This window comes from Lissotriton vulgaris, chromosome 12 (assembly GCF_964263255.1).
Source record: "Lissotriton vulgaris chromosome 12, aLisVul1.2, whole genome shotgun sequence".
NCBI classification, from domain to species: domain Eukaryota; kingdom Metazoa; phylum Chordata; class Amphibia; order Caudata; family Salamandridae; genus Lissotriton; species Lissotriton vulgaris.
The window spans coordinates 37,741,224-37,764,477 of NC_141700.1; the positions used below are offsets into that span (position 1 = coordinate 37,741,224).

Below are 23,254 nucleotides of genomic sequence, written 5' to 3' on the forward strand. Positions count from 1 at the left end.
AATGCGACACGGCAGGCAGGGGAGGGGGCGGAGCGGGAGTGTGGGAGGAGTGCGGCTGAGGGAACAGACGGCGATTTGGTGCTGTGCACGCGCATTTTAGGTCAATGCGCTTGCGCATTGACCTAAAACCGCACGGGCACAGCACCAAATCGCCAGTTGGGTAAAGTCTGTTTAAAGCCCTATAGTCTCGCTCTGCTCAATGCGCATGCGCATGCGCATTGAGAGGCGAGACCTAAAAAACTGCGGGGTCCAGTGTGTTCATAAATGCTAACATCGGAAACCTGGGCATCTGTGTGTGAAATTTGGGCATGGACTCCCATGTACCATGCCACTCTTTTGTTTATATATCTTTATATGTGAAGCTTAGAGATATCCCCAGATCAGCATTTTTTTAGTTCCTGTGCATTAGTTTAGCTGTGCTATCCCTGAGATACTTTTTTTGGTTAGACTTGCGGGTATAACAAAAATTGTAATTCTTTTCTTCACATATCTCAATGTCGATTTTTCCATATATTCCGACATTTTGGGACTTCCTAAGTAAAAATTAGGGTAATATAAAATGTTTATTACGCAAGCGTAATCATGCATAACTATCAGTTTGTTTGCTTCACTAGTGCTGTTCAGGTAATTTTCTTGTAAGAGACTTGGCTTGAACTGAAAATGTCTTGATGGCGATGTGGAACTGGATGCGTGCCATGCTCAGATGAGTTGAATTAGCAACTTTCTCTGTGTGACTTTAGTAGCTGTATAGACAAAACATGTACCTAGTCATTCGACCTTGTGAACACAAGAGCACAACTTGCATACAGTTTTCATGCAGCTGCTCTCGCCAGAGCAATTTTCTGAATATCCTTAATTCTCGTAAGAATTACATGTACGCATTCACAAAATGCTCACGTACCCACATCTTCTGTTTGTGTTTTCTGATTTAAGACTTCAAATGTTTGGTGGTGAGTTAAATTTTATGTTAATATCAAAACTGTTAAGCATTAGTGAGCATTATTAAATTCAAACATATTTACGATTGCAAACCAAATGAACGTGATTACCTCGTCAAAGTAAAATAACACCTTTTTCCCATCCACTTCGTATCTTTTCAGCCCTATCTGCTTATTCATTAGCATCTGAAAGAAAGAAAGCACATCATTTTTGCTTTTGGCAGATGTTTTTCAAGTTTCATAGAAATCATGTTCAACAACTCAGTCTTTATGACTCAGCAAATCTGATAAAAGAAATAGTGCTATGAGGTGTAGACAGAAAGTACTTGACAGAAAATATGCAGCAGTGGATGACATGAAGTAAGAACTGAATGGACAACAACTTGTTGAATCTAAATGTAGATAGATCTGAGACTATAATGTGGGTCCTGCATGTATCTCTGGATCGATGGATTCCGTCTCCAAATGGAACTTGGTTGGTAAAGAGCAATCACTCATTATAAATATAGTAGACTATGGAATTAAACACCCCCATCTTTGGAAATAGTAGGTTACTGACACTTTTATGACCATACTCTATTTGTGGGAGACCCAGCCTATCTGCAATGTTATTACAAGCTAGGGTAAAATATAACCACCAGTGTTGTGATGGGAGCAGGAAAGCACCAGTCCCTATATCTGGACTCCTTGCCTTCCCCTCTAGCGGGTAAGGTAGTGTGTGTTTAAGTCCTGACCTCTGGAACAACTTTGCCTCTGTGATCTGCCCAACAGACAGTGGAACCTGTTTTACACAGTGAGGGGAGCAGCAGGCTCCAGACCGAGAGGAAGATGAGCACTAGGTCCAGTAGACTAAAGCTCTCTGTGGTGGGCATAGCTTGATGGAGTCAATGACCTAGAAATCACTAGAACCCTGCAGCCTAACTAGTCTGATCACTAAAAAGGTAAGTCATGATCATTCAAGTTCGGGAAGAAGAACGTATACTGTTCCAAGACGACATCTGTGACAAGTCTGTACTCTCCCCATCTTGATCAGCATTGAGAGGGAATTCTCATCCACCCCCCTCCCACCCCAAGGCGTGATTGTGTGACATAGTGTGCCTTTAGCCATTTGAGCCATCTCTTTAGCCATTGTTTTAGAAATATCTGCCAGACTGCTGCCTACTAGCTCTCAAGGAAAAGTATGGGGTGGGGGTGAGAAGAGGCCCACTTGGTACCTGACTCTAGATTCCAGTTCTCAGTGAAAATTGTTTGAGCAAGGGGTCTAGCAGTTACACGTCAAGTTAATATCTCTACAGCTACTGACCTGTTGCGAGGTATCAGTCCCTGAAATTCCACCCAAAATGGTTTTGTGTATAGTGTACTCAATCCTTTTTTGTCTCTGGATTGAAAACTGAGGCTGTGTTGGCCAGTTGGGCTTCTAACTGAACCGATGAACTAGGTGCCGTGTGACACAGAGTATGATCATGTATTACACTAGTCATGTAGACTTTGACGTTCTTGGTTCTGATATCCTGTAGCTGCCCTCAGACCACCAGGGTTGCCCAGTGTTTCTCCCAGAGCATACACAAACTCAAGAATTGAGGGACAGACATATCATATCACATTGTATTTTTCTGTATTACAAGTCTGTTTTATTGACTAGCTTGATTCAAACCAACAGCCGTAAGACTCAATAGACCATGACCATTTTACAGAACACCTGAACACTTTCCCAGAGGGCGTTGTTGTCCACAGGGCTCAATGTCTTAAATCAACCTAGAAACACCAAAAATGTGGTTATGGGTGGAATTTGGCCCTAGAAGAAGACATGAACATAGTTTTTTTGTGTTTATTTTAACGCGTTTACTGCTGTATTTTCCTGCCTGTAAATAATATTCCATTCTTCTTGAGTTAGAGCTAACTGGAGATTAAATGTGTTGTGTGTTGTTTACTGTGTCATGCTGTATCTCCTTAATTTTGCCACCATTGAAGAGCCAGTGCCTAAAGTAATACATTGGTTGCCCAGTTGGCCAGTAGTAGACAAAAGTATACATAAAAGTACCCACCAGAGATACTGCCTAGTACAAGTGATTGCTTTGGAAGTCCAAGAAAAGGCTGCCACTGGCAGATTTGTAATTTTAGAAGTCAAGAAACATGTATATTTTATCTTACATTATTTTGAGTAGGTGTGGAGAACACCATACCACTGCAGTATCCAGGCATTCACAGACAGCCATAGAAAAAATATTTATGCAACAGCTACTTCAGTTTTTACTCTAGGTGGCAGAGTGGGGGTGCTTATGAAGAATTTACAAGAATGTTCCTCGAACTGCAAAACACCATTCTCCATACAAATGTTTGAATTTAAGAGAATGGGAAAGCAGTTTGGAGGGAGTAGTAATTGAAAAGGGGATCCTGTAGGTAGCAATGTGCTGTATTATGAATGGATTTCTGTATCGGACATAGACCTGAAATTGGCTTTTCTCTTTACGAGGGAAAAAAGGAAATGAATTAATTATTTACCGGTAAACTTCATTACCCTGAGTTGGTCCCCCTTGTCCTAGTCGTCACTGAATGAGGGCGGCCCAACTCAGCACATGTAATACCTGCAAAAGTCCCTTTTTTATTTCTAAAGCCTCCTTCCCCACGTCTACACAGCCTATGAGTACCAAGATTATAAAAAATAGCTGAATGAATGCTCATTTGGAGGGAGGATGGGCTCAGACTGGGACGAGGGGGACCAACTCGGGGTAATGAAGTTTACCGGTAAGTAATGGGTTAATTTCCCCCTCATTGGTCTTCCTCGTCCCATTCGTCACTGAATGAGGAATTCACAAGCCAGTGGTGTGGAATTTATTAAAATATCTACTTGTCCAAGGGGCATGTTGCTTCATAAATCTACTTTCACCTAGCAGCTGGCCTAGCTGCCTGGGAGCTGCACCCACCCCCAAGCAGGAGATCAAGAGCCTGGGGGTGGGGGTGTGGTTGGAGCAGGACCTCTCCTTTAAGACACACGCAAAAAAGACTGCAGGCGTGTGCTTCGGTCTGCTCCGATCAGCTCGGAAGATCTTACCTCTCCTCCCAGTGGCCTCTAGGAGGTCACTCATTCAGGGGCTTATCATCTCGCGGCTGGACTTCAGTAACGCGCTGTTTTTGGGTGCCCCAGAATCCACCCTAAACAAACCGCAGCAAGTGCAGAATGCGGCCGCCAGGCTCCTGACAGGCCTTCCCAGGCGCCAGTCAGCTCGCCCTGCGCTGAAGGCGCTGCACTGGCTCCCTGTCAGGGAGAGGGTGAGATTTAAGGCACTCTGTATGGCCCACAAAATTCTGCAGGGGAAAGGCCCTCCTATCCTACGGGATATGGTTCAACCTTATAAGGCCTCCCGCTCTCTCAGTTCTGATCATCAACACCTACTGCAGGTTATGAGGGTAAGGAAGGCAAGAACTGGTGGCAGAAGATTCTCTATAAACGTGGCCACCCTGTGGAACTCTCTCCCTCTGTGCTTGCGCTCGGAACCGAGTTTCTTACGGTTCCGCAAACTTTTAAAAACTCATCTGTTTCCTGCCTAATTCATGTGCCTAGTGTTGTGGCGTTTTCTCTCTGGATGAGCGCGGGAATGCCCAAGGGTAACCAGGCGCTATATAAAATTAATTAATAATAATAATAATAATACTTGTCCTGTAACAAAATCCACTTGTCCCTTTGGTGCCATGTAGTGCTGCCACAAGTTAAGGCAGCAATCTTATTATATAAGAGCTCTTACATAGCCTCTCTGATTATGCATGGGCATATCCCATAGTTGCGTTTGAATACTAGTAATCATTTTATGTTTCCGCAGATCTACATACTGTTACTGAAGATGGTGGTAAGCAGTAGTTCCAGGGTTGGAATGCCCCATTGAGTCTGTGCAAACCTACTAACTTGCAAGTTTTAAGGGTTTTCAACAAATCTTCTCTAATCTTTCCTATACTGAGAAATGTTGGAAATTTACTCCTGAGAGTGGCAGACGTGAACCTTCTTTCAGAGTTGGGAAAAAAGTAGTTGGAGGGAAAATGAACTTTCAAACATCCAGGTTTTCACATGAGCAAATCAACACATGCATATTTGGTCATGCTAAAATGCGGTTCACAAATATTTTGTGGAAGTACAATTTCTTGCCCTACAAATGTCAATTCTTGTGTATTCACAAAAGCCATATACCAAAGGTGCACTTTTGAGACTTTCTTTAATAATTGGGCCCCTAATTTGGTCTGGCATTAACCATGACCTTTTGTGTTTATTAAAATTATCTATCTCTCTCTCTGAATCCGCTCGCTTCACTGTGAGTGACAGCATTCTGCTCATTCATAGGAGCATATCGGTACACAAAGTAGTTTTGTTCAGTGCCAGTAACTAATGTGGCAGTGTGTGCTTTTTTGAGACAATTTGTTTTTTGCATTTGCTAATGTTTGTTATAATGGTGAAGGCCCAGTAGCTCTCACATCAATAAGGTTTTACAAAAGTGATGCCAAAACAAGTCACGCGTTGCCAAAACTAAAAAGTTGACCGCCAATGTCAGACCTACTAGCTTTGCCAAGGCTCGTTTATTTTTGTTTCCCATAATCTTATTGAAACTGGTTACACAAATTTTCCAATATGAATATTTTTGGGAAATACTAGCATACATCAACACATTTTACTAAATGATGCTGCAAAGAAATGGTACCTGAAATTTTACAGTAGTATAGCAAAATGTTTTTTTCCCTAATTTCATTTTTTAGGAACATTTTATATTGAAAGCAAAGAAACATTAATCTTGCTTTCAAGCTTCTGCAAATATTTGCATCTAATCAGAGAGCATTATGTGAGCATCATGCATAGCCTCATGTTGCTAAACTTTGAAACCGTGTGTACACATTTTCATACTGGAACCACGGTAAGTAGTGCAGTCGGAACGTACATTTACATAGAGCGCTCTCCCTAATAATAAAGGTTTTCAATGAATGAACCATAAATACAAGTTTGAACAGCATTAACACATGCACACACATATTAAGTTAACTACAGGCAGTACTCTTCCAAAATACACATTAAAACTTGTTGCCCTTGAACCCAAACAATATGTCCTGGGTGTCGGGCTATAGGAATTCCACATCCCTGACAAGCAAACAGAATTCATCCCCTCATGACTATTGAGGTAGCACCAATTCACCTGGTTGTCGGTACGGATGGCTACATCCTGATCTACAAGCTGTGACTGAAAAACCACCTGGACTGCTTTCAAGACTGCAGCCAGTAACCTCAAGTTGGATGATTGACACCTCTTGGGCAGACCACTTACTGCTGCACTCCTAGTCCAACAGAGTTGCATCCCACCCCCAGAAACTGGTATCTGTTGCCATTCACTGCGGGTCTAGTAACGCGGTCAGATACCGGAATTCTTCTCTTATACGAGTAAGTAGACTGAGGCACTGTACTAATATGCTTGTAACTTTGTATATTATCTGACATTCTAGTTTCCAGCGATCACGTTCCCGAACCCGTCATTTATTTTAAATCTCTTTTCACTAAAGCAATTTGAATTCACGAACCATATGGACACTCGAATCCTACATCAAACCATTTTTTGTTCGGTAGCTCAATTTATTTAGAATACTGAACATGCTATGCACTCACTATATTTTTGCATAAATTGTGATTTATTATTTAACCTAATATTGTATCATTTATGTTCATAATCGAACCTTGTTTTTTGTTGATGAATACAAATGCTAAGGTCCTGTCTTTTGCTATTTACAGGCCCCTGACGAAGGGTCATCTTTGTATTTTGACCCGAATTGCATTGGGCAATATGATATAAAAGAAGACTGTTTAATGAATTATTTCTTACGAAGGAAAATTACAAGAAACATGATAAACATAAAACAGTGATTTACAACTGAACATCAGTCTAACGGATTTAATTAAGTGATTTATCTTTGTTTACACAAGAACAAAAACCCGAGTGGTTTACTGAAAAGAAGTGCGCAGGCCCCCCGAGAAGAGGTTGCTCCTCTTCCCATATAGTACTGCAATTATTAAGGCACGGTGGGCACCGTGCAACAGACCTAGCGCCTCACCTGAAAAGGAATACCTAGAATTAATTCGGATAACTTTCGAGTGCAAGAGGACAACATACTCTAGTACCCACTGCCATATAGTCATTTACCTTCTGAATCTTTTCCAGATTATTCCTATGGTCAGATTTTATTGGTGAACGCAACATTCCTACCTCGAGACCTGCCTCCTACTATTGCTGATTTTTTTTCTGAACAAAAGATTTTTTGCAATGAACAAGCTTAAAGACTTTTACAATCTTTTTCTCTTCTGCAGATCGTTGAACGATTTCATTAAGTTCATTACCAAACAGTTTTAACCTCTGGCACGTATAGACGGGCAGACGATCCGGGTTTTGCAATGGATAGGTGGCTATTGCCAGGAGGGAATTACAACAGGACGCTTTACTCAAGCACAGGGAAACGCCATCTGACTGGAACAACTAAACACTCTGTGCAAGTTTGGCATGCGGTTAATAGAAGTCTGGGATGAGAACGCAAAGCAACACTGGCCACCCCACTGTGGGATTCAGATCTGCTTGGTAACTTATGGACATCTAGAGGCTTCGACAAATGGAACCTTATTTGTATATCAAAGATTGGTGACCTCTGGGTGAAGGGAGAGGTTAAATCATTTCCCACCTTGCAACAGGAACATGATCCAGCCCCCACAGAACACTTTAGATATATGCAGGTCAGACACACATTGCAGTCGTGCCTCTAGAAGGGAGTAACCCCCCTAATTCCTCACCTCTTGAGGACAGATTTTTAGATGGATATTTGCCAACGAAGAGTATTCTGCATCATTCAGAAACTCTGTCCATCACCACCCCCCTTTTCCAAAATCGTATTTGCCAACGAAGGCCATTTCACTCACTTATAAAAAGCTGGTAAATAACTCTGGTGAACCCCTTCAAAAGGTACGGGAAAAATGGGAAAGGGATGGCATTATACTCGATGATGAAGATTGGGTAATAGCGGTCACCTCACCACAGAAGTGGCTATTTCACCTAGACTGAGGCTGGTGCAGCCTAAAATACTGCACCTTATCTACATTACAGGGCCGTGTTTAGTGCAAATGGGGAGAGCAGAGGATAGTAAATGCAGAAGGGGCTGTGGAAGTGAGGGAACCTTCCTGCATATACTCTGGGAGTGCAAGCACGTACAGAGATATTGGAAGAAAATACACAAGGTAATGGGCAAGGTGCTTACACAAGACATCTCCTTGGAGGTCAAACGCTGTCTCCTGAATGTGTGGGAACCCAGTGACCTAAACAACAAACGCATCACATGGGTAACGCTGGGATTGATAGCGAAGCGTAATATTGCTCAGAAGTGGGGGGCAGCACAGGCGTCGACAGTGTTCACTTGGAAGAGGGATATGGATTGGTGCATGGAATGGTAACACCATTCCATGTAGAACAATCTGTCACCTTGCCCACTTTCTTTTTCTACTGTGCATCCCTTTAAAGAAGAGGAGCAACTCCAACCTCTGGACCCCAAAAGGGCGTTGTTGTTCTACCTTGACCACCCAAAAGAGTTCCAGGTGGATGAGTAACTGTTGGTGGGGTACGATGGGTTGTTCTCTGCGTCAAGATTTGTTACCCACTGGCAAAGAAGCATCCTCCTGAAGGCATAAAAGCACATTCCAGATATTCTGGGTTGAGATTCAGAACATAATATGGACCATAAGAAACATTCATCTTCCACTTGAGCTGTTAACGATTCTTCTGGGAAACCTACGGGCTGATAGGTTTTTCCCCAAATTGACTCCCCAAGGACGCCTGCTTTTTCACTTTCTTCGAGCGGTGCGACTGCCTGGCACAGCTGTGGAAGCAGCTACTTCCCTCTTAAATATGTGGTGAGTCAAGGTAGCGTCCATAAATGCCATCGAAAAATGTAGCGCTATAATTCGGGACCAGGTGTCCAAATTCGACACCACATGGCACCCCCTTTTCACCCACATTAAGCACCAACAATGAGCTGGGGGGCTTTACATGACAAAGTCTAAATATATATTTCAGGTGCCTGATTGTTGTGGGGTGATTTCGCACTGATATTTCTGTCTGAGGGTGAGTGTTCCACCTGTCTGGTCATTTTTTTTTTTTAGCTTGATTTACTATTCCTAGTCAAATTGTACAGTGTCGTATTTTTTTGATTGAGAATGCAAAATAAAATTGTTAACAAAAAAAGTGCACATTCCACCAGAGATAAGGGTGCTTACCACTGCGTTGCAATGTAGAGTCCCTGTCCTTGCATCTCTCAGGCGGCAACATGGGCATCCATGCACACATCTACCAAGCATTACTGCCTAGACAGTCACGTTCCCAGGGACGGTCCTGAAGGATTTTCTAGTCTAACTTTTCCGCACTCCCTACTCCGGCGATGGTATTGCGTTAGTATCTATTCAAAGGAAGGAATCTGTGGCTATATCTCTCTGTCACATGAACAAGTTACTTACCTTCGGTAACGCCTTATCTGGCGGAGACATGAACTAGCCACATATTCCTTATCAACCTACCAGTCCTCCCCGTACCTCAGAAAGATTTCTAGGGTCATGACTAGTCCCTTTCAGGGCCCTAGTTTTCAAACACACCAATGCCAGTACACTTCATGGCTCTGCGCTTCTGGCTCGGAAAGTGGTGAAAAAGTAACTGATGTCAGCCCGCCGAGGTGGTGCCTATGTAGGTGACAGACAACTCTTCTGGCGCAGACGCCGATGACGACACCACACAGAGCCGACTGACACCACCTACCGACGCGCTTGGGCATTGCATGAGGAAAAATCTTTCGGATCCCCTCTGGCACCTGGGAAATTCGAAGGTAGGAAATCTGTGGCATGTATCAACCAGATAAGGTGTTATCTAAGGTAAGTAACTTGTTCATCAAAGCTAGGTTCTTATAATTCCTAATGACAACTATTCTTGAAACACCTATTCACACAGTTCAGATTGATTCCAACATGGAGATGCATGGAGATACAACTCCATTCTTTGGGCCAGATGTAGGTAATCCCGGATTACCGATTCTTAAATACCGAATCATACCGATTCGGTATTTAAGAACAGGCAAATGGGATGTAGTAATTTTTCCGAAAAAATTACCGAATCTGTAAGTTTCGGTAATTACCGAATCGGTATTTACCGATTCGGTAATTGCCATTCAAGGCCCATAGGAATGAATGTCAATTACCGAATCTGTAAATACCGATTTGGTAATTGGGGGAAACATTGAAGGGTGGCAGGGTGGCACTTTGACACCCTGTTGCACCCCTCAATTGTGTATGGGTGCACATGTTGACAAACATGCCCTAAGGGCATGTATGTCTGCAACAAGGCACTGTTGGAAAAGCAAAAAAAATGCTTTTTCAAGGGTTTTCATTATTTAACACCAACTTCTAGTTGGTGGTAAATAACGAATCCTTAACTGAGGAATGCACTAACTTGAGTGCTTCCTACATCCTGGATTCGGTATTTTACCGAATCGGTATGTTAAGATTTCGGTATTTTACCGAATCCTTAAATTACCGATTCGGTAAAATACTGAATCCTTAAAAAATGCCACCTACATCTGGAAAGCCCAATACCGGTCGGTAACGGCCGAAATTCGGTAATTTCGGCTGTTACCAACCAGTATTGGGCGACCTACATCTGGCCCTTTGTGTCTATCAGATGTGTTTATATTTGTAGTTGAGTTTGTTAGAGGTTGCTTTTTTGTATTAGTGGTAAAACATGTACCAATAAGATTTAGATTTTCATATAGTGGCCAATGTATGGCTTTCCATGCTATCTAGAGCTTTAAATGATTCAAGGTAGCATGCAGCGGGCTCTTCTGCATCAACAGGGTGATCATTATACCCCACGCAGTCATACACCTCTCTTTTGTTCCAAAGGACGCTTCACAGCTTCAACCATTAAATGTTCTCTAGATTCTCAGTAACACACGTAGAACACGTCCATAAGAAAGGTGATTGATATCGCACACAAACTTCAAATTAAAGAGGCTTGCAGTGCTTTCATTCTCCTTACTTTCTGAAGTCAAGTGGCAAGGGCTCCTTAGCCCATGTGTGAGAAAGTGGCTCTATATATACTGGACAATAATGAAGTACAGTGTGTATAGAGTCCACAAACCTCAAAGGTATAACAGAGGTTAAAGTCAGGACTGACCTTACTCTCAAAAGTGGTAGCTTGGTAGAGCTGTAAGGCAGTACCAGTGGGCAGTGCAAAGCATTTGTTGTACACACTCAGCAAGGGATTTCACACACTCAAAGACTGAACTCCTGGCCAATTGTTTTTATATCCAAAGATATAGTTGTTTATTTTTAGAACCAAGAGGCATAAAAATATACTTCTCTAGATATGAATACTCCAATGTAATTACTTTGCAAGGAAGCAATAAAGTTTGTGAACACATTAGGTACAGGGGTTGCTGAAGGCAACACAGGTCTAGACACACTTTAGCATTGAGCTCAATTGGTTTTCAGCATATAAGTACAGTTGATTACCACACAAATTACTTTAGTAGTTCCAGGACTAGATCCTAGATTCAGTCCTGGGGTCTAAACTGAAACCAATTTAGTAAAATCGTTTTAGTTACTGTAGTGAATTTTCATGAATATAAAGCTGTTTTAAAAGTTCACACTTAAAAACTTTTCAAGGTAAATCTGACAATGTTATCCAATTGGAGAAAATTCAGGTTGTAGGTAAAGTACGATTGCGTTACTTTTGTAATCCAGTACTGGGCTCCTGGGGCCAGCACTGGGGTCTCAACTTAAAACAGGTAGGTAATTGCGTTTCAGTATTTCGCAGGATTTTTAAAGAATATTTCAAGTTTTAAAAAGTAGACACTTAAAAGAAATTTCAGAGAAAAGAATTCAATGGATTCCTATGGAGAAAATACAGGTTACTGATAAACCTGGTAAGGATTACTTTAGCGGTTCAGTACTGGGCTACAAGGTACAGTACTGGCTTCTCCCCTGATCACAGGTGAGTACTTCGGAATTCGGAAGTCGGTGACTTTATATGAATATTTTTAGTTTCCAAAACTTCACACTTAAATGATTTTTCAAGTCAAACCAGTCCATGTTATCCAACGGCAGGCAAGTGAGTTACCGGTTTCCAGGTGAGTACTTGGCTGGTGAAGTCAGGGTTCTGGGCATAGACTCAGGGGTCCCCCAGTGTCAGGTAAGTACAGTTAGTTCACCCCCAGCGGCACACGGGCGGCCGGGTGCAGAGGTAGTTAGGCCCAATGATATCCAATGAGGGAAAAGGGGGCCTCCAGTAGGTGGCTGCTGGCTAGCAGGCCACGCGGCTGTGGGAGCTGAGCTCCTGGTCACTTGCCCGGGGCAAGGGGGGACGTAGGATAGGAGAAAGGTGGCACAGCCAGCGGCACTCGGCGGCTGGGTACAGGGTGCTTTTGAGCCGTCGGGCGCTCAATGTTATCCAATAGGAAAGGTCAAAGGGGAACAAAGACTGCAGGCTCGGGGACGGAGACTCTCCAGGGGCGACCAGAACTTCGAGAGGTAAGTTGGGATATTGGAGCACAGGTAGGTACCCCAAAGGGAGGAACAGGGGGCTGTAGGGTGCCAGGGTGTGTTTGGGTGTCGGAAAAGCTTACCCTCAGCTGGTCGCGGTTGGGGTGGCCCCTGGTTCTGAGTCTGCAGGTGTTGTCTGGTTCCTCAAGGAGGGTCTTTGGGCACTGGACTTCGGGTCCCAGTCGCCGGGGGGACGTCCTTGAGGTCTTGGTTCGGTTGGGCACGGGCCGGGGTCAGCGATTGCAGAGTGGGCTGGTCCGGAGCTTCCTGGCTGGCACCAGGTGGGTTGTTGCAGCAGAGCCTCTGCTGATGGGAGTCCCAGTCTTTAGGAGGGTCAAGGCAGGCAGGTCCTCTGGGTGTCCCAAGGTTGCTGTTCGCAGGAGTCGCCGGGATTAGGCAGGAGCAGGTTCCAGGATCAATAGGCCGGTAGGGCTGGGGCCAAGTCAGTTGTTGTCGTCCTGTGGTTAGCAGCTGCACAGCGGGTCTCCTTCTTCTTGATCTTCTTTCTTCTTTTACTTCTCGGGATCTAAGGAAGGAAGGTTCAGGGAGCCCCTAAATAATGAATTTAGGGGTATTACAGGTAGGGCAAGGACAGGGACCAATGGGTCCCTGTCCTGGAGTGAGTACACCCGTCAGAGTGGGGGTCAGGACTGGTGGGGGCTGGTTGCTGGGTACAGCAAATGGTCTGGAGAAGCTCACAGAGGCGGCATGCCTTTGAAGCTTCCCCCTGCCCATCCTGGGGGAGGAGACCTAGCACCTCGCCCAGGATGTGCATTATTGCAGGCCCAGGAGAGCGGGGGCTCTGCTACCCAGGGGTCCAGCAACATGTCTGCTGTGTGGCAGCTTCTGCAACCACTCAGCCCAGTCATGGATTGTAGGTTTTCAGGGGGCATCTCTAAGAGGCCCTCTGGTGCATTTTACATTAAATCCCACACTGGCATCAGTGCGGGTTTAATGTGCTGAGAAGTTTGGTACCAAACTTGTCAGTCTTCAGTGTAGCCATTATGGTGCTGTGGAGTTCGTAATGACAACCTCCCAGCACCATATACTCTTAATGGCATCACTGCACAATTACAGTGCCTAGGAATGGCCCTGGGTACTGTAGGGGCACAGGGCTCATGCACCTGTGCCCACACCTCTGGCATAGGGCACCCAGCTAGAGGGGTGACTGAAGTATGCCAGGGTAGTGGGTTCTGTGGGCATGGCACACAGGGATGTGGGCCCCTGAGGGTGGCACAATAAGTGCTGCAGCCCTCAGGGGTCTTCTCTGGTCACCATGCCCTGGGTACCATTTATTTATTTATTTATTTGTGCAATTTTATATAGCGCGAACTTTACCCGAAGGTGTCAGAGCGCTTTACATAAGATCCAGTTGAAAACATAAGGACTAACGGTTACATGCGTAAAAAATTGCAAATTTTTGCTTTACATAAGAACCAGTTGAAAACATACGGACTTAGGATTACATGTGTTACAAAAAAGGTACAAACAGAAAAAATTGCAAATGTACAAGAGATAAAGTCACTCAAGGAGGAGATACAAATAGATATACTCTAGGCATATACTAGTAATATCTCTATCTACATAGGGAGGGGATACACATGGATATACTCTAAGAGTCACATAGGAATGGTAGAGAGCACAGCGGACTTCTGCATATACTAGTGATTAGAGTTATCTATATACATAGGGAAGGGGTAAGACTGGATATACTCTAAGAGTCACATAGGAATGGTAGAGAGCATAGCGGACTACTGCATATACTAGTGATTAGAGTTATCTCTATATACAAAGGGAAGGGATACACATGGATATACTCTAAAAGTCACATAGGAGACTAGTCGTTAGAGTTATCTCTATATACATAGGGAAGGGATACACATGGATATACTCTAACAGTCACATAGGAGACTAGTTGTTAGAGTTATCTCTATATACATAGGAAGGGATAAGACTGGATATACTCTAACAGTCACATAGGAATGGTAGAGAGTACAAAGGTCTACTGCATATACTAGTGATTAGAGTTATCTCTATATACATAGGGGGGGGTATGACTGGAAATACTCTAAGAGTCGCATAGGAATGGTAGATGGTACAAGGTCTGCTGCAAATACCAGTGATTAGAGTTATTTCAATATGCCAAAAGGCAGAGTTCCATAAGTGTGGATGCAGTCACAGCACAAAGGGAGGGTGGGAGGGATGCAAGGGTATAGAGAGAGGGGAAAGCAGAAAAGGGAAGAAACATTTGAGGATCATCCACAGGGAAAAGGGTTAAAGGACGAGGGAATGGAAGGAGGGCCAGAGTCCAGAGAAAACTGTCCGAAATCAGCAGCAAAGTGTCGGCCAGGACAGAATAAAAAGTCAAGAAGTCCAGGAGAGAAGGTGGAAGTCCAGGACAGAAGGTGGGAGCCCAGGTGGGAGATGAAGCTGGAAGCCAGCCGCAGGCGCGTCATCATCGTGGAGAGCTTGCGATCATCCGTCTCGGTGGGGGTGAGAGTGCGCAAGGTGGTGAAGGATTCAACCGCCCCAGAGATGCCAATTAGGTTTTAGTTTCAACACAGTTTTAGGGAAGGAACACAGGCCCTGGGTACGTGGTTTGCAGGAACCCAGGGCACACTCAGTCAAAGCACATCAGCAGTTCAGAAAAAAGTGGGGGCATACCAATGCAAGAAAGATGGCACTTTCTCACACCATGTATTAGGGTTTACAAAATAGTCAAAACCTCTTTTTTGACTAGGACATTAAAAAGGATATGTTTCTCCCGATCCACAATGTTTGTAAATGTGACATATACAAGATTAAAATTTAGTCTCTGGTCTACAATCTTATCTTGTATTTGTGACCCGCTCTTCCCACCAGTATGTTTTAACACGGGTCAGATTGGGTATTGTTCATCACTTGGTTGCTTTTCCAAGCACAAAGACTAGTTCAAACACACCTTGTCCGTGTGACGGTATTTCTCGTCAGAGTAGTTGCCATTTTTTACTATTTTGTAAATTTTATAAGTATTTTAGGCTCAAATACCTTAAACCAATTTTTCTTAAATATAACATCAGTACCGCACAATCAGCACTGATATTTTTATCCTTATTAGCGAACGAGGAGATTTGTTTCTTCCTGGCTACTTTTATCTTAAAATGTACAGCTGCCAGGAAAAGTATTATTCTCTAATGTTGTTTACTGACCTGTCTGTACTTGTGCTATACAGCTGCCAGGGTCTATCTATGATGAAATTAATGTTATTATCCCTGTCTGTATACATATGACTATTCTTTTTTGAATTTTATATCTATGTCTGTATTAAGGTATTTATGTAGTGCCCCACAGTATTTAATGTTTATCTAATAATTTTAACATACAATCCCCGGAAAATGCCTAGTAAGTAATTTCTATTCGATCCCCAGTCAGCTCATGTAAGAATGGTGTATACTTTATAAAAGATGTGTTGACCTTTAGAGGCATGTAAACCTTCTACTTGCTGCACTTTAACTTTTTCCCTACTTTAGGAAAGATTATTTTTTGTGATTTTAATATTTCAATTGTGTCTTTGCTCGTATGATTTGTATGTACAAATCGAATAAAAGCTTTTGAACTTGAACTTGACTAGGACATTAAAAAGGATATGTTTCTCCCGATCCACAATGTTTGTAAATGTGACATATACATTTAGTAATCAAATGTTTCCTCTAATTTCTGGATTTACGTCGCTGTTTCCAACACTGTCCTTTGGTTAGCTTACACAGTGCGCCATCATAGCTCTCTCGGTCAAGACCACATTGGTTGAACACCCATAAATCTAGATCTGAACAGAATCCAAAATAAATTACATTTAATCCCTCACAAAGCACTTTCGCTCTCTTAGGCATCTCAGGACCCAGGCTTATGACATCTAATAAGATCTGACTGGAGATCAAAATTTAGGCGAAGTCACATTTTTATGTCTTGCAGATAGATATATGTTTTTTAATGCTGTTGGTTCTTTCCGTTTCCTTGAATGTTGCTTGTGAGCTTTATAGATTTTACGGTACGCTGCCTCTCGCTCTCTGGGGGGTGCTGACCTTTCCAAGGAATTCTGCTCACAGCTGGTACATGATCCTCCTGTGGCCCCTGCCGTTTATACATTTCTTAGCTTTTTTTTTTTTTAAGTTGAATCTCTCACAGGAGTAGAAGCTTGTGGCTTGTGTACAGTTTTCAAAATGCACACGCAAAGAGCCATGCAAGCAGAGCGCTTCTGATGATGTATGGCATTATAATCTAAAACTGTAGAGCTGAAAGGACGCTATGGCTCATCTTGTTTAAGTTCTGTCGTGGTATAGGAGCCATTGCTGCACTGATGTACTAGGATCCCCTGGACCCTCGTCCCCAACCCCAGCTGTAACGTAGGAACCTTTGCTCTATGAGTGCACTAGGAACCCAACTTCCCACAGGGAGCCTCTCCTCGACCTCCCGCAGAGACTGGATAGGGAGGAGACAATGCTGCATTTCTCTGCGTGAAAGGGGTGTTCCATTGGTGTTGCTGTGAGTGTTCCATTGCAAAATCCATGGAACCTGATGCATTCCCAGATTTACAGTGTTTTGTAAAGCTGGTAATGCGTCAGAATCCTAAAACTCCCCGGGGGAGGAGTTGGAGTGGTGCAGCAAGGAGAAATACTTTAATTTTACCTCGTGTTTCCTCTTTCTTTGCATGCTGTGTTCTGCAGCACACATAGAAAGAGGAAAATGCCATCAATGATTGTTTTTGTGCAGTAAATTGTCCCTTCCTGCACAAAAACAATCATTCCCACAACGCAGGCACCTTTGCAACGTGACGCAATGGTGCCTGCGCTGTTGCATGGCAGCCAATTGTGCGCCAGTAAAAGGGAAATCACACAGATGAGTCATATTGTTTGTAATACAATGCATCTAAGTGCTATTAAAATGAGGCAGCTCGGCGCAGCAGAATGGCTTGCAGCACAGCACTGCCTAATTTTTAGGTTTCGACCTGGCGATCTGCCCAAGCAGTTCGCGCAGGCGAAATCTATTGTTTACCATATTGGCTTTTGGAACGTCCCCCGGCTCCCATTGGCTAGCTCCATAAATGGAGGCTAGCCATTGGGAGCCGGATCTGTCCGTCAAGGCCGGACCAGATTCGGGGGAGTTCCCGCGATTTTTTCCCTCTCCACCCACTTCTGTTCGTCATCGCGGTGGGTGTGTGTTATTTTTTTTTTCGAGTCGGCCTGTTTTCTTCCTTTTACAAGTGTCTGTTGTTGGAGTTGGCTGCAAGATTCGAGTTCCCACGAAGCGATCAGGTAAGGAGCATTTTGTTTATAAATGTGTTTTCACTTTGTAAGTTTACGTATTTTGACGTTTTCGCTCTTAATGTATTTTTTCGGTCTGCTCTTGTTTTCATCCCGTTCCCGCCCCCCACCCCACCGCCAACGGAGGAAGCCTTCCCGACCCCCCTCCTGCTGTCCGTCCCCCCCCCCCCCCCCCCCCCCCCCCCCCGACCGCCAACGGAGGAAGCCTTCCGGACCCCCCTCCCGCTGTCCATTCCCGCCACCCCCGACCACCAACAGGGGAAGCCTTCCCGACCACCCTCCCGCTGTCCGTTACCGCCCCCCCCCGACCGCCAACGGAGGAGACACAGGTATAAATAAAAGGATGTGCTGCCACTTGGGCCGGAGACCCAGCAGTCCACCAGTGTACATACGCCGTTATTTTTTTGCTGTTCCTGGCTCCAACAACTCCCTGCATCTGAAGGCCATGCATACTACTGGCGAACAGGATACAAGTTCCTCAGTACGTGCCATCAATGCACTGCCATCCTCCCTGTATGGGCACGTACCCTGACAACCACACCACAGCATTTCGTCAACTACGTGTAGGTTGAGACAGCTGGGCTGAGCTGCCCATGGTGAACACTGAAGCGGGCCAGACTGCTCTCAACTTTGAGCCAGTGCAGTGCACTGTGTCTGAGCCGTTTCCGCCACTGTTTGATGAGCCAAAGAAATCGCCGGACACTGGAGTACAGGTATCACGAGGCCTGGTGTACGGTACTTTTGCTGAGGCCCGCTGTCCGTGTGCCTGCCCGACCCCCCCCCCCCCTGTTCAACCGGAGTTCTAAATCCATCTTTTTACTTGGCCAAACTATGTGATCGTGGGATAACCAATCCATCTTGTGACTACCTATGTATTATTTACAAAATAATTGGGAAACAGTGTCAGCAGAAGTTTTAATCTGTAAACGCGGGATACTTCCATTGGTTTGGCAAGGTGAGTGTGCTTTTTGCACTGGTGAAAGCGATTGAGCTCCAGCGATTGGGCTCTGTGTAATTCATGAAACCAACACAGACCTACCGAACCATTCCAGAGGAACTAAGTGAGAACCTTGCCATGATAATTGGTAATCCGGATTTTGTACCAGTAAATGGTGCAAATGGTCTCGGTTTCACTACACATCACACACATATTTTCTGCGAGGGAATGGGATTAAAACTGAATTATTTGAGGGAATAAGCGTTTGTTTTTTAGTTTATAATAAACAGCATTTCAGAGAGAACCATTTTACATAATGCTGCTCCCTTGCAGGTTACTTTTGCACAAACATTTGCAACAATCGATCCGTGCAAAAAATTCAGTAACACAGACCAGTTTAAAAAAGTTAATGATTTTGCAGTGGTTTGTTGGTACTACTCTTGTTACGCTGCTAGGTTAGTGCAAATTGTAAAGTTGGCCTGCACTGACTGAGAGAACACACAGGATTCTCACAAGGAGCAGCGAAGTTGCAACAATGTACAAAGTGTTCTTCTAAAAGCAAGATGTGTGCTGGCCAGTGGCATCAGTGTTGTGCTGCTCTTAAAAGTAGTGTAACTGTGAATACTTCAAACAGCACGTGGCACCACAATACGAGTGTGAAATGAGCTGTTGTGCAAGTGTTACCAGTGCTTAATAACGACTTTTAGTGCTGTTACCCATTTCCCAACAAATTCCTGCAGACTGGCTTGCTACATCAGTAGATTTCCTATAAAGTAGGGTTCACGTGGTTAATGACAGAATTGCGCATCTTCTATTGACTCATTAGAGCATCTAATCTACACGTTGAAAGTGTTGGCTTTCTTTTGTCCTGCGCGCAGCCTCTCTCTACGCAGGTGTCTGCTTCAGGCCCCCTGTGGTGCCACAGGATTTCAACCCTAGAGCGGTAAAGTTACTTCTCCAGACTCCCCCAACACGAGTGGGCGGGTCAACATGCAGCTAGAAGCCATGTCTCTTACTTTCACTGTCAGCTCCTCGACCACAACTCGTTGCAAATATGACTTGTGCACCGATCGCCTGACACAAAATGTCTTTTACTCCGGCTGACCATAACAAAACCGACATTTCCACAGATCGACTCGTGCAAACATCTCGTCTGTACCAACCGACTGACTGAAAAAAAAATTCTTGACTGGACAGTTAGTACAAATGTAAATTTTCATTGGTCAGTCGGTGCAAACATCAGTGGAATACAATCCTTGCACTGGTGTAAATGTGTGCCATCGCTCTCGATGTACTTTACTTCCTTGACAGTCTTTAATATCCATTCAATCGAGTGCATTTCATTAACAGTCTTCCTTTCTTACCACAACCGGTTCGGTTATAACCGCACAGGCCGAGAGATTGGGTCAGGGGCATTGAAGAGGGTGATATATTTGTAGCCTGCCCCTGTCTCCGACCCGGCGACCGCTCCCCCCCTCCCACCCTCCTTTTGTGCACTTTCAGCCCCCTCTGCATGCTGATTTATGTTCAGATTTGGTGCCCGCTGAGCCATCTGGAGAAGCATTTCATCCCGCGGTCTGTGACAGATAATCTATCCGGGCGCCTTGACGGATGGCCCCTGCGCCAGGGAGCGCGCCCAGCCGACCGGAAACGGGCGGCAGTCGTGCTAGAAGTAGACAGGCTTCTTCTAGCAGAGTGCAAGGACAGAGGTCGTGTGAACAACACCTGCAGGTTGTGATCGGGGAGGAAGACAGTCAAGGGTAAACCCCAGCGCTCACCATGTGTGCTCTTGGCTACAAAATTGGTGATTTGGAGCAAGAGGGCCTGTCCTTGTGCAAAATAATTGCAGCTCCCAAATGATAGGCTGTGTGACATTGAGTGCCTCTTACTTTTAGAATCAGAGTCTTCTGGGTAAAAGTAACTAACCCCAACTTTCACATAGTCTGATCTTGGTTTCTTCTGTTTTGGAATCAAACGACAGGCTCCTTTTTATCACATTGTGTAATCTTTGTTTACATTTGTAGTTCTGAAATCGAGGACCTTGGGTATATTGTAGACTCCGGACTATTGATTTTCATCTTCCAGACTTGGGTAAATAGTGCAGATTTCAAGTCAACTGAAATATTCTGAAAACTCTAGTTGTGGAATCACAGAGTCCTTGATAACATTTGCAGGCACGAATTGAAGACGCGCTGTGATCTTAGTTCACAGCTATTCTTTAAATACGGGGTTCAGAGTACATGACACAGGTTCCCTCTGCCATATTTTCTGACCTCGGATCCAGAAGACCAAGGTTCCAGTCCCAATTTGCCCGATTTATTACATTGTTTGATTTTTAGCAGAGCCCTTCATTTTCATGTATTTCAGATCACATCTCTACAGGAAATTGGAACTTATTAGGTTTCGACCTGGCGATCTGCGCAAGCAGTTCGCGCAGGCGAAATCTATTGTTTACAATATTGGCTTCAGGAACGTCCCCCGGCTCCCATTGGCTAGCTCCATAAATGGAGGCTAGCCATTGGAACAGAGATCTGTCCGTCATGGCCGGACCAGATTCGTGGGCGTTCCCGCGATTTCTTCCCTCTCCGATCGTCATTAAGGCCGTGGGCGGGGTTTATTTTTTTTTTTAGTCCGTTTCGTTTGGTCATTCTGCGTTTTAATGTATGTCCAGATTTGTGTCACAATGTATGGTGGTGCAGTGTATGACTGGGCGTTCGAGACCAAGTGAGTTGGGAAGGGAGCACGTATTGTATTGCACAGTCTTGAATATACTACCTCCTATAGGGACGCCTGCTGACTCTCCTCTTGATACTCTTCTGCAGGAGTAAATGCACAAGCCAGTTTTTATCGTAGTGCAAAATGCTAACTGAAATAGTTGCAATACAAATCGCATTTGCGAGAGATTAAGCTATTGCCATTGTAAATGACAATGCCATTTATTTACCTGTTTTCAAAACCAACACATAAATAAAAAGTTTGTCATTCACAATGCCAATAGCTCAAACTTTTCCAAGGGCGAAACCGTTGCATTGTAAATGCTTGTTTGTAAATGAGGCCCATCGTATCCAAGCCCTGTTATGGTGCAGGAGCCTTCACTGTACATACTAGGAAACCCCTGGGTAGCTTCACATCCACCTCCAGCTCTGCTGCGGATAACACTGCAGTAGTAATGTGTAAGTGCCCCCATGAATCATTGTGTCCAAGCCCCGCAGTGGTACAGAAAACATGGCTGAACTAATATACTTACATTCCCTAGAGCATCACATTCAAAGCTGCTGTGGTGCAGGCATTACAGCTGTACTAATTCACTAAGAGCCCCTGCACAATCGTTTGGATCCACTGCTGTTGTCAGAATGAATGAATGAGTAAATAGAACAGTTTGTAGAAGCTTCGGGAGGAAGTGTCCTGGCGCTGAAAGGTGGAGATACTAGGTTGCTTGTGAGAAAGTGGACTATTAGTTGGGGTGGTTCTGAGACCTCACCAAATTATAATGGAATAATTCTGTGTCATGTACACTTAGGGTACTTTTTTTAAAATTCAACTCAGTCATGGGTAGATGTGGCACAGAGCAGTCAGGCTTAACTCTAAGAAAATAAGTGTAAAGAGCAAATACACTGGGTGCTGTATGTCAGCAGTCCGGTGTTTAGAGTCAGTAAACCAGCACTAAATCTGGCAAAAAGTGGGTGAAAAACTTGGAGTGACCCTGCAAAAAGGGCATTTACTCACAGTTGTGATTTTCTGGGTGAGGAGAAAACTAACAAAACCATCATGTAATGGAAAGAAAGGCAGCTCGCGTAGTGGTATTATAGGGGTGGGTAAATAGGTAGGTCTTCAGTTATTGAATAAGGTTAGATTGGGTTGAGCATGAAGGGCAAGCAGCAAGGTGACTACAGATATTGAATGCCCTCTCATTCTGGCCTTTTTGAACTTCGACAGAGAAAGAATGTTTCAATCTTAAAGCCCAAGATGGTTCATACCATGCTAACAGAGATGCCATATAGGCAGCATGGCCATGGTTATTACAAAGGCACAGGGCGTTGAGGACATAATTTTTCGCCAATGGTTACCAATGAAGTTTGTGGAGCTGTTTAACGACAGCAGAACATCTCTTCAACTCTGGAATCACATGTAACAGCATTCTGGGGTATGTGCAATTTTTGGCTGAGGTACTTTGGTGAGCCTACCAGCAAAGAGTTACGGTAGTCTTTTCTATTCAAAGATGAGAGCATGCATCAAGACGTTCCTTGAAGCAGACAGAATAAATGGCAGAATTATTTTAATGTCCTTACAAGGCAGAAACCAGTAATAAAAATAGATTTAATGTGTTCCGCAAATGATAGATCAGTATAAGTGATGACTCCCAAGTTCCAAGACCACTGTTGGGGTTAAATCTGATACCAGGATCTCGGCAACTTTGGCTGGTGTTGGACCAACGTGGTCTCTGACAAGGGTAGAGGAGGCTTGGCCTGGCACCAATGGCACTAGGCCTAAC

The 23,254-nt window shown here is 44.2% G+C and overlaps 1 protein-coding gene across 2 annotated transcripts in view; it reads right to left on the reverse strand.

Annotated features, from left to right (window-relative positions):
• CPAMD8 (C3 and PZP like alpha-2-macroglobulin domain containing 8) overlaps positions 1 to 23,254 on the reverse strand; it is a 1,208,079-nt gene that overhangs the window by 296,586 nt on the left and 888,239 nt on the right. For both annotated transcript variants that reach the window (XM_086946939.1, XM_086946938.1), the window contains exon 37: positions 1,050 to 1,124. In XM_086946939.1, coding sequence (XP_086803065.1) covers positions 1,050 to 1,124 — 75 coding nt within the window. The remainder of the gene's footprint in view (positions 1 to 1,049; positions 1,125 to 23,254) is intronic.